Below are 12,805 nucleotides of genomic sequence, written 5' to 3'. Positions count from 1 at the left end.
AGCTTGCATCAATTATGCATGCATAATTTTGGAAGCATTCATTGTGCCCTCATTGCTTAAAGAAGCGAAGATGATGAAAAGCAGAAAATATGATAAACAAAAGGATAGACAAAAATGTAGGTTAGATATGGTAGAAACTGAGCAAATTAGGTTGTGTACAAAATTTAAATGTCTTGGTAGTAGTAAAAAACTAATGGAAATAAATGATGAGGTAATAGTAATTGAAAACTTATGAAATAAAATAAAAGAAGGCAAATAAGTAAGGTGAGAGAATATTGTGAAAAGGTATAGGCCAGGGCTAAACAAGAAAAAAGAAAGAAGATGGAATTAAAAATGAAAACGTCCTGCAGATAGATGTAAAAAAATAAAAAAATAATAATAAATAAAAAAAGGTAAGTTGGGAACAGTGGTGAATAGTGAAGGGATTAGGAAGCAAAACATGAGTAAAATAAAAAGAAGGAAAGGGTGAAAAAAAAGATCAGCAGCAGTAAGAAATTAAGAGAGCTGTGAAAAAAGAAAGATGTGCCAGTGAATGGATGATATTAAAATCTTGTCTGAAGTAGCATTCTACTATAAACTAATAATTTTTTTACCGAGTGACATTTTGGATTAAACCATTTATTTTTACCGAGATGATACACAATAATTTGTCACACTATAGACCTCAAGTATTCTGAATAATGGCAGAGCATAGTTCACAGTGAGTGCCACAATTGCTGTCTTTCTCAAGAGCTATTGGTTTTATAGGCTGATTACTGGAAGTACTTTTAAAGCTTTTCTACCAAATTTTCTTTTTAGCCAGTCATGTTACACTCCCAAAATAAACTTCTAGGCATTATATTAGGAGCTGCATTACTCATGTCATGTGATTAGTGATAGTGACTTGAATCTTCTCTCACCAATGCAGTTGGTGTTGAAACAAGTGACAGAGGTAGAATCGGATACAAAGTGAAAACAGAGTGCTTGTGATAGTGTATATTTAATATAAATATTTTTATGTGTGATTTTTATATCACTTGCATTACAAAAGAAACAATTAAATAACCAAGGAAGAACATAAAAAATATGCTAGTGGTTCCAGACACAATACATGCACTCTATCAGCATTTTGCACATAATCATGATGCATTCCATCCAACTGACAAAGGAAAAAGCTCTGTAAACCTCTATGCAAAATTCTGCCTCTCAGATGTGTGCTGTAGTTTTCAGTTACTCATTTACTTCTAACTGCTCATGGAAGAACTGTAGAACTGAAGCCATGGTGCAGATCTACAGGTAGTTTGTGTTTTGTGAAAAGGCGTTTAGCTGGGAAAGGGTAACACTTTTGAGTATCTTACTGAAGATGGGAATTTATGATATTGGGCTATAGTTTGAGGCATCTTCATTACTTCCCTTTTTATACACTGGCTTCACTACATTGATTTTTAGAACAGTTGGATACATGTTTTCTCTAATGCTGCAGTTAGTCAGGTAGGTAGGAGGCTTAGAGATTCCTTGTAAGCACACCTTAGCAATGGCACTGGATAAGCCATCCGTCCATTTCGTTCTTTAGCATACATATTGTCTTGCATACTTCCTGCTCATTTACTTCCATAAATTCAAATTCAATACACAGAATGTCGTGGCATGGGGTGTACCTATGCATCTGTAATAGGGGTTGATTGGTCAACAGAAATGATGTAGTTATTAAAAATATTGCACACGGTATCTCTCTCTCTCTCTCACACACACACACACACACACACACACACACACATACACTCTCTCTCTCTCTCTCTCTCTCTCTCTCTCTCTCTCTCTCTCTTCTTTCTTTCTTTCTTTTTTTTAACTATCATGTCTATGTAACTATCATGGTTCCATGTTCGTCTTATTGGTATCTTATAATACTTGTCTGTTAGCTCCCAAAATGCTTATGTTGTCAGTCTGTTCTGTTGCTTTGCTGTTGACCTGTTTCCTTAGGTTAACAATTTGTTTTAAAACTTTGCTTTGCCTGATCGTATTTTTACTTAAAAACCTGCACATTAGTGGCTTTGTAAAACAGGCTTAGATCATGTATACTCTGCCTCAGGTTTATAAAATTTGGTGGGAATTTTAGTCTAGCATTACTTCCTTTTGGCAGTATTTTGCTATCTTATGGATTTCTCTGACTGGACAGCAGTATTCATAATGATTCAACAGGGTTGAGTAGAACTCACTCCATTTATCATCAGACCATTTCACCACATTCACAGAATCCCATTTCTCATTTGCTAACTTGTGTTTAAGGACATTAATGTTTGAGTTATTTTTGGCACAGCTAAATTTACCTACTCTTATCACCTGACAAAAGTGGCCAGAATAATGAAAATCTGTTATTGTAGTTTAACTTATCTATACAATCATTGATTATAGCATAAGCTGTTGTAGTGGAGCATTTGTCCATCACTCTGGTGGCAGAGCTTACTATATTTGAAAGATTGCATGAGCTTAATATATCACTGAGCTTCAAGTTTACTGTACTATTTGAACTTACATCTATATTAAAGTCACTTAATATAATGAGGTCATTAGGACCAGCCTGACCAACTATACTATCAAGTGTATCCATAAACAAAGTTATGGCAGCGTTTCGTGGCCAATGTACCCCAGTCACTTATGCTTCTGTGACTTAAGATCACTACTATTGAGCACTATGTCTGTCATTTTGATTGCTTCTTCTTTGGTGTGGTGTTCGAGAAGAGAAATTTTTTTAACTGCTATGTCCTTAATAACAAAAATTGCCACATACCGCCTTCATGGTTTTGCCTGCTAACTGTTTGCTAATAAATAACTCTCTAATCTACAATATATTATTTCACTGGATTTTAGTCAATGTTCACTTCTTAGTAATACATTGCCATTTTCTTCCTGTAATGACTGTTTACCTCTCACCTTGTGCAATCATTGTGACACAGTGCATACCAATGTACTACCTTTGATGGTCTTCTCTCTCTGCCACTTCTCCATGTATCATTCTCCTCCTCACCCTCACACAGATGGATCCATCTTAATAGGGGACTGATGACCTCAGATGTTAAGTCCCATAGTGCTTAGAGCCATTTGAACCATCCATCTCAACCTGTGGCCTGAGTGACCTGCCCTCTTCTTTCTAACTGTCCCTATTCTATAACCCTTTCCTCCCTGAGGAAGGAATTAGGATAGTTTTTTGTACTTCTAAATGTGTCTATTCTCACTACTTAGAATTTTGCGTCTGGAAGGAAGTATTGGGCAGCCGTTCTGTCTTGCAATGTTCAGCTGTCAAGACATAGCACATGCAGGGCTTAGAGATTGCACTTTGTGTCCAGCATTCTCAGCCATGGAAACAGTAACTTCTTCAACAATCTGTGGCACAGTTGGCTGTTGGCCTCTCCCAGGAACAGATCCCAAGTCGCTATTTAATTTGAACTTCTGAATCATGTTGTTCAACCCCAGTATTGAAAGAGGACCTCTGTATTCCTTTAATGCACTGATACCCATGAAGAATAGCAGCACTAATGCTGTTGTTATGATAAAACAGCTTTATGTGTAAATCCCTGCTCACCTTGTCCGTGCGGTTCTAGGCGCTGCAGTCCGGAACCGCGGGACTGCTACGGTCGCAGGTTCGAATCCTGCCTCGGGCATGGATGTGTGTGATGTCCTTAGGTTAGTTAGGTTTAAGTAGTTCTAAGTTCTAGGAAACTGATGACCTAAGATGTTAAGTCCCATAGTGCTCAGAGCCATTTGAACCATCACCTTGTCCAGATCCCAGTTGACTGAGCAGTCAACAATGCACACTGATGCTTATGTTCCAACCCTACGTTGCTGTACTAGTACTGGCTCCAAACAGCAAGTCGTGACTCAACACTATTAACAACAGAAGTCCTACAACATACAGTCTGAACATCATTCCTATAAATTGGGTACCATTACGGTAAACAGTTTTTCATCATCACTGGTTCAAGTAGCAAATTTTAATTATAACCACCCTGTATGCTCTACTTTTGTTAAGAGACTGTGCCTGTGGAAAATGGGAAGAGGAAATCAATGTCTTTTGTGATCTTCATAGTTTGGAGGGAGTCGCAAAATCATGTGTATGACTGTTGTTCTTGTATGGTTTAATATTGGAGGTCATAAGGCATAAAGTAAGAAGGATATAAAATATTCTAAATTTTTTTGGCGTTATGACAAGTTACACATAGTGAATCTGTCCCTATTCCAATTCCACCTACCATTCCTGAAGATTTACAATGTGAGAGCAGCCCTGAAAATGAATGTGATGATGGTGATAATTACAAGCCAGAAAAAGACTCTGCACCAGATTTATTTCATCAAAACAAACTAAATGATTTAACTCATGACTTAAATCTGACAAAAGATGCCACCTAATTGCTTGTCTTAGTACTGAAACACAAAACATCTTCTACTACCTGGAGCATCATTCATTTGGCACAGGAACTGAGAAAAGAAATTAATAAAAAAGATGAGAACCTTATGGTATTTAGTTGTGTTGTTGAAGTTTTATTGACCTCCTTTAATGTCAGTTATGGTCCAAGTCATTGGATGTTGTTTGTAGAGTCATCAAGATGTAGCCTGAATGGTGTACTTTTGGATTATGAAAATTTATTTGCCTCAGTATCTGATGCCACCATATACACACCACACCATAAAGGTGCATAAAGACATCAAAGCTGTGTTGAAATGTATGAACTATGAAAAACATTTGTGGACAATATATGAGAATTAGAAATTAGTTGGCTTGTTATTTGGTCAACAATCTGGCTACACAAAAATGCTGTATTTCATTTGTGAGTGGGACAGCCAAGCCAAAGACAAGCATAGAAAGAAAAACAGTTCACAAAAGCAGTTCCAAAAGATGGAGACTGCATCCTGTACTTGGTAATATGATTTCCCAGATTATCTTATGATAAACTGAATCTTTGTGGGGCCACAGATCAGAAATTTAATGAAAGGCAGTTTTTTGAAGGTACAGATGAATCCATTGGGAAAAGAGCTTGGATTTCGGTTGAAGAAGTTGTGCTCAACTTTTTGGGCAACAATAAACATCCAAATTATAAAACTATGGTCAAAAAAATGTTGTGGAGTTTCATGAAGTTAGGATGTGACATGAGTGTGAAGCTTCATTTTCTACATTCACTTATCAAATTTTTCCCTGAAAACTCTGGCAATGTCAGTGAAGAACAAGGAGAACCATTCTACAAGGACATCAAGGAGATGGAAAAAGATCCAGGGAAGGTGGCCTGCAAACATGATGGCTGACTACTGTTTTATTCTAAAGAGAGATGACACTGATGAAAAGAGACAATCAAGGAGGAGACGTTTCACCCCTTATCTACTCTACTACAGTGCATAGTGACTGTATACAAGATTATGAAGTAAATAACTTAGTTTTAATCTAATTTTAAAAAATTCCCTGTTGAAAAAATGAAGTGTTTTCAGCTCAAACTTCAGGTGTGATTGATAGAAAAATCTGGCGTGATACAGAATAACCAAAGCTAGATATGAAATCAGAATGAAAAATACTTTAAATATTATCTGATAGTCATAAAAGATCGTTCCAAAATTTTTAAAGTGCATCATCAGTATTATGTTGCAAAGTTATGAGAAAATGAGATAACATCAGGACAAATAAACTTATATATGATGAGAAACACTCATACTCTTTGTATAAACTATTTATATTTCTTTGTTCTGAACCTAGTGGTAGTTGTTTAATTTTTCACAGAAAAAGGCTATGAGCTTAACAGTAATAAGTTATAAATCATTCCAGGCAAATGCCAAGACTGTTTGTCATAAGCAGGCCCAAGCTTATCAAAACTGAAATGATGAAAAGTTGTAAGTAGCTTAGTAAACTTTAATTAAAAGTTAGTAAGGTGTTGACATCCTAAGAAAATGTTTTTATTTTATACAATACTTGTACATTTATTTTGTGTGTTTCCATCTTTATTAGTATTACAACATTCTCTTGTAGAACAATAAAGACAGACAACAGGCATAACTTCAGTCAAGAACTATGTTACAAGCTCAACGGTAGTGAAGGAGTTGAGGGCACACACCAGGTTTTGGAACCAATAGTGGTGTTATTCAGAGTAGAGATGGCAAGATGAAAAAAAGGAAATCTGAACAAACTAATGTAGAGAATAAAGAGTAAATACACTCAGGGGTGCCTTAGGAAGAGAAATAAGAATGGGAAGGGGAGAAATACCAAATCCTTGTTCTTTTTCTTATTTCTCTATCCTGTGTGGAAGGACAGTTGTAAGTTATCAAACATAACAGCCAAATGCCAAGACAGTTTGTGCATTAAGGCTAAGGATTATCAAAATTGAAATAATTTTTTTTATGACTATCTGGTTGTAAGTAGCTTATCAGATGGTCGCAGCTTCAAAAAACCTAAGTTTCAGTCATCTTTTATTTGTAAGTATGAAACTGATAATATTTAAAATTGCTGTTGCTGGGCTGTTTCCATATCTTTACTTCATTTTATGTTTCTTTTTTATTATTTTTATGTAGTAAATGTTAATAGTGTGCTCTCTTTTTCAGGAATCTTCATGTATGGAAATCATTTTAATAATATTGAAGATAGCATCGAATGCATGCTGCTTCCAAAGATTATGTCACTTAACAATCAAAATTTTCATTTTACTGCATGTAATTTTACAGAAAGGAACATGTACTTAAGGTAATCTTAGTTAGAGATTCTTTTCTTTATTGATGAGTGGGACAATTTCTTTCTATAGTGTAATTGTACTCTTAAAGATTTTTGTAACATGAGGAACAATATGCAATAGCAGAAGCTGATTCTGCTTTATCTCGATGGGATGGTTTTGAATCATCATTGTCACGTAGAATAACAGTTATTGTAGTAATGGTAAAAATCGGTGATTTCATTTTAGTTTGTAGTTTTAACATAGTCAGAGAAGGAGAAGGAAAAAACGTGTCAGCAATATTATACACTGGTGTCCAAAACTAAAACAACAAACAAAAATTTTGTAAGGTTACTTTTATTTTGCCACAAAACAGTACAAACAGGTGGTAGTAAAGTAAAAACAATGAAAAAGATACAGAACCTAGTCAACTGCAACATACATAATGGTAGATAAAAATGTACTTCATTTTTTTCTGACTTAATGGATTTGCACACACATCCTGACAACTGGTTAATGTGTTCAATACGAAATGTTACCACCTCTGGCATCAGTACAGACCTGACAATGATGGAACATGGTGTGAATCTCATGTTGAAGCAATAATACCCATTTTTTCCACAGAGCTGCTCTCAAGTCTTGGAGAGTGGTTGATGGATGCTGACATGATGCAGCCTGTCTCCCTAGTGCATCCCAGACGTGCTCTATCAGATTCAAATCAGGAGAGTGAGCAGGCCACACCATGCATGCAGTATCTTCAGTTTCCAAAAACACATCAACCCTTGTGCTCTATGAGATCGAGCATTATCGTCCATCAGTACGAAGTCTGGGCCCACAGCCCCTCACAACAACTGTGCATGAAATCTCAAGATCTCCTCACAGTACCTGCTAGCCTGCCAGCAGTTAAATCTTGCTGATTCACCTGTACAATTTCATGATGAGGTGTTCGAGTGGTCAACAAAATCCCTGCACACACCATTAGCGATCCAACTCAATGTTGGTCTCTTTCCACAGTGTTTAGGCTCAGAACCCATGTTTTGAATGCCCTCCAGGTGCAAATCCTTCAAGAATCCCTCTCCAGACCAAACCAGGACTCATCCGTAAAAAGAATATTTGCCCACGTTCTTCCATCCAGGTGGCTTTTTGACAGCTCCACTCTAGATGTTCCCTTCTGTGAAGACATGCCAGAGGTAAACAGAAAGGAGGTCTCCAACAATAAAGACCACTCTGCTGAAGCTTTCTGTACACCATTTGCCTTGATAGAACGTGTCCAGGGGATGGTGTGAGATCAGATGCCAGTTGCAGTGCAGTAGTAAGGCGTTACCATTGTGCCCGTACAGCCAAATAACAGTCCATTCATTCTGATGTCTCACGTGGTCAGCCCTGTCCTAGTCTCCAGGATACAGTTTCGGTCTCTGTAAACCATCACCTCATCCATGAAACAACAGAAACAACAGAACAATTACATTAAGCCATCAGGCCACAAAAGTTTGCAACTCTCCTGCTTCCATTCTTACTATGACCCTCCACAGTAGAGTTTCCATATGCGTCTTCTCTGTGCCATAGTGCACTGTCTGTTACTGTGTACACAGTGGTTGTGTATGTGGGACTACCCTGCAAACACTACCCCGCTTGATACGTTCCCTGATGTCATTGCCGGCGTTGTTGTCAATTTATCAGAATGCCATCTTCCGTAGAGAAAATGATCGTAATGACAGCTTTTGACAGTGTGTCATTGTATTGTGAGTTAGACACAGGATGGGAAAATAGCTGGTTGTTGCTTTAATTTTGGACACCAGTGTAGATTTCATTTAGCAAACTATTCTGGTATTTTAGTGGTTTACTGTTCACTATTGAAACTTTTATTCAAGAAAGAAAATAAATAATAATTATAATAATGTAGAAATACCACCCGTGGACCAACACAGGACCAGAAATCCAAAGGCGACTGTCTCACATTGGGCGGTCTTTGGTCAGTGTCTGTTCCCCAGGTTAGGGGCGGCTGGGAAAAACCTCCAGGGCTAACAACCGTGGTTGTAAATTTGTGGCTCGAAGAGTCACCCCTTACATAATACTATCAATCATGGAAGAGTGTAATGTGAAACAAATTACCCCAGGTGGACAATCCACCGCACCAAGGTGCGCAAGCAGACTATCGGATTCTGGGGAGTCTGCAGCATTGCACAGAGATGAATCGGGACATGATAAGACATCAAGCAAATTGAAATGTAAAAAAACAAGTTACATAGCTACTTTCAATGTAAACTCTCTTTTAAAAACAGGAAAATTAAAACATCTTACAGATACCCTCAAACATCATAGAATACTCATAACATCACTACAAGAAACTCGATACATAGATGAAAACAATTTTGATTCCGGAGGTTTCAGAATATACAAAGGAAAGGTAAGCAAAAGAATAATGAAAAACACACCCCACCTCGGAACGGGCTTTATAATAGATAAAAGTATTTTAGACTCCATTATCAGCTTTCAATCACAATCGGAAAGACTCTCCACACTCACTTTTAAATCTGCTAATAGAGTATACACAATTGTGAATGCACATGCCCCCATAAATGAAGACAATAGGAAAAATAAGGAAAAGGTGGAACGTTTTTGGGAACAACTAGATGATGCGGTGCAAAAGATCCCAGACAAACACAACATCATACTTACGGGGGACTTCAATGCTCAAGTAGGAAAAGAGAAGAAATACAAAAATATTGTTGGAAACTACCCAGCGCACAATAGAACTAACCAAAATGGAGTCAGATTAGTAGAACTCTGCCAAGCGCATGGCTTGATCCTGAAATCCACAGCCTTTAAGAGACTACCCAGAAAACAGAAGACATGGACCTCACCAAACCCACACTTGGGTGAATTTCAACTTGATCATGTGGCGATAAAATGGAAACACCATACAGAAATACAAAATGTCAAAGTACTCAGAGGAGCAAACTTGGATTCTGATCACTATCTTTCTAAAATAAAACTCAAAATTATCCCCAAAAGGAAAGATAGAAACAGTAAACCCAAAAGCAGAAGATACGATCCAGAAAAGATAATGAATTCGAAGGAGTTTCCCCTCGCGACTCAAGATATAAGGAACCAAAATTGGGATCAAATGAAGGAAAGCCTACTAACCAAAGCTGAACAAATAGCACCTATAACCAAAATCAAAAAACACGCATGGTGGACAGAGGAATGTGACAAACTTATTGAGCAAAGAAAGAAAGCATGGCAACAGATGCAATCTCAGAAAAATGAATATAATAGGCAAATTTCCTGAGTGTAAGAAAACTAGTGAGTAAAAACCTCAAAAGAATTAAAAAAGCACAAGAAGATCAACTCCTTTTGCAGATCAACGAAGACTTCAACAAAAACAAGACTAGGAGCTTTTACAGAACTTTTAAACAAAAAATAACCAAGTACAGCCCACCGACACTCCAATTACAAGATAAAAATGGTAATATTGCACACAACAACAGGGATAATTGCAAAATTTTGAGGGAATATTTCAGAAACCTTCTCAACTGTAAAGAACCAATTGAAAAAATGGATTTCAGCAACTCAACTTCAACAAGTCCTAACTCAGAACCACCCACCGTCGAGGAACTACAATCAATCATTTTGAATCTCAAAAACTATAAGGCTTTGGGAAAGAACCAAATTACAGCTGAACTGTGGAAAAATGTCAATAGAAATGCCATAGAATCTCTCCAAAACATATTTGAAGAAATATGGTAAACAGAAAGAATTCCGGATGAATGGAAGATGGCCCTCATTCACCCAATTCATAAGAGGGGATCCAGAACAGACCCCAACAATTACAGAGGGATTTCGCTCCTTGAAGTAACATACAAAATACTGTCTAAAGTCCTTTTGAACAGAGCAGAACCCCAGCTAGATTGTCAACTTGGAGAATACCAGGCAGGCTTCAGAAAGGGGAGATCCTGCCCAGAACAAATTCTAAACCTCAAAAATCTTATGGCCTACCAAAAATTGAGAGCAAAAGCGTATGTCATCACATTCATTGACTTTCAAAAGGTGTACGACTCCATAGACAGGGAATCTCTAATCTCCATATTAAAAGAATTGAACCTAGATAATAAAACTACAAACCTAATTAGAGAAACCATCACCAACACATACTCCAAAATTAACTTTATGGGAGAACTCTCAGACCTATTTGAGATAAAAACTGGAGTACGACAAGGTGATGGACTCTCTCCATTGTTATTTAACTGTGCCCTAGAAAAAATAGTAAGAGAATGGAACAAGAAAATCAATAGTGGAATCCGACTAGGAACAAAAAACAAAGGCATCAAGGTTAATTGCCTAGCATTTGCAGATGATATGGCCCTACTAGCTGAAACATGGGAAGAAGCCAAAGAACAGATCCTCGAATTACAGAAACAAGCAGAGAAAATAGGCCTTAAAATTTCTTTTGAAAAAACCAAAATAATCACAAATATAAAAAAGCCAATGAAATATCTTAAAGTAAGAGACCAAAAGATCGAAATTGTTAAAGAATTCAAATATCTTGGTGAATGGATTAGCTGGAACGCCCTTGAGAAAAAAGCAATAGAATTAAGGAGAAACAAAGTTGAACTAGCCTTTCAGCTTACTAAAAATACTTATAATAAAAAGTCCCTCTCATGGAATTCAAAAATAAAACATTACAACACTGTCATTAAACCAGAAGCACTATATGCAGCTGAGACATTATCTATCACTAACCATGGCCCAATTGAAAGGCTAGAGATCAAAGAAAGAAAAATATTGAGAAAAATTTTAGGCCCCAAATTTCATAACGACAAAGTAATTCATACCAAAAATGAAACACTCTACAAAACCACAGAAAAACTTTCGGATACAATGAGGAAAAGAAGAATTGAGTTTTATGGGCACATTCTCAGAATGAACCCAAATAGACTTACAAAAAGAATGTTTGACTACTTCAGGAATAAAAAATCCAAACCAAATTGGTTTATCCAAACAGAGAAAGACTTAAGAGAACTACACATCACAGAAAAAATGCTCACAGACAGGACCGCAAAAATGATAAGCAAAGACAGAAAAGAGGGATTCCAGCTCCAAAATAGAAAGAAAAGAACGATTGTCATCTCTGATGAGGAAAGAAAAGCAAGATCAGAAAGAATGAAACAGTACTGGGCGAAAAGAAAGGAACAGAACACACAGAAGTGATTGATTCAACGTACCCCAAAGTTGGGTGAAACGAAGAAGAAGAAGAATGTAGAAATTGCAGTTATCACTGTTCATGAAGATATGTGATTAGTATGTATCCAAAAGAGCAGTCGGTTAATTCAGTACTACAAATTTATAATGTTTTTAAGAAGAATTGACTTCAGAATGAAATTACAGTTTAAGAAGGAATGAATCAGTATCAACTTCCAAAGTGGCAGTATGGTGACACATATGCTAGTTTTTGGATTTGTTGATTTCTTCATCCACCAAGAGAGAGGAAAGTGTTGGAGAAAGTGAGGTTAGCAGGGATGCTGCAGAAAAGCCTCTTCAGACCCTAGGTCAGGGAGATGTAGCAAGGCAGGTTAAAATAAATAAAAATCAGTTGTTCTAAATTCTGAAAGTTATTATATGTGGGAAGCTTCTTATAAGCAGATGTCATTTCACTGCTATTTATTAACCAGATCAAAACTCATCCCTAAGAATAGACCATGAGTAGACAACATATTTGCATACTTTTTCATGAAAAAAAAAACAAAAAAAAATTATAGTGGATTTAAGTAAGCTGAATGATAACCTTCACACCAGAAATGAGATGCAGTCAAAATATGAAGGAAAAAAGTTTGTGTGTGACCATGTCAGTGAAATAATTAAAGAAAGACTTGAATAGAATAAAACTATCTATGCGAGCAGTGCTTTGAATAGTAATAGACATGTTACTAAATACATAATGCACGGATGAAGTCATACATGAAATCAGAGTCATTGGCCTTGGACAGTTTGATGAATATAAGATTAGTAGCAGCTTATGAGAGCTACAGGGAGGCAAGTAAAATGATCAAGGAAAAAAAAGAACAACTCTGCTAGCTATCTTAATTTAAACTAAAGATGTGTGATGCAGTAAGTGTGACACGCAACTACTAAGCCACGAATGAATC

The 12,805-nt window shown here is 36.7% G+C and overlaps 1 protein-coding gene across 1 annotated transcript in view; it reads left to right on the top strand.

Annotated features, from left to right (window-relative positions):
- LOC124712723 (cytosolic carboxypeptidase-like protein 5) overlaps positions 1-12,805 on the top strand; it is a 179,641-nt gene that overhangs the window by 108,773 nt on the left and 58,063 nt on the right. Inside the window, exon 8 of the mRNA XM_047242893.1 lies at positions 6,556-6,694. Coding sequence (XP_047098849.1) covers positions 6,556-6,694 — 139 coding nt within the window. The remainder of the gene's footprint in view (positions 1-6,555; positions 6,695-12,805) is intronic.

Source organism: Schistocerca piceifrons, chromosome 1, assembly GCF_021461385.2.
Source record: "Schistocerca piceifrons isolate TAMUIC-IGC-003096 chromosome 1, iqSchPice1.1, whole genome shotgun sequence".
NCBI classification, from domain to species: domain Eukaryota; kingdom Metazoa; phylum Arthropoda; class Insecta; order Orthoptera; family Acrididae; genus Schistocerca; species Schistocerca piceifrons.
Note: the sequence above shows the minus strand (reverse complement) of the source record. Positions and strands in the feature narration are given on the sequence as shown.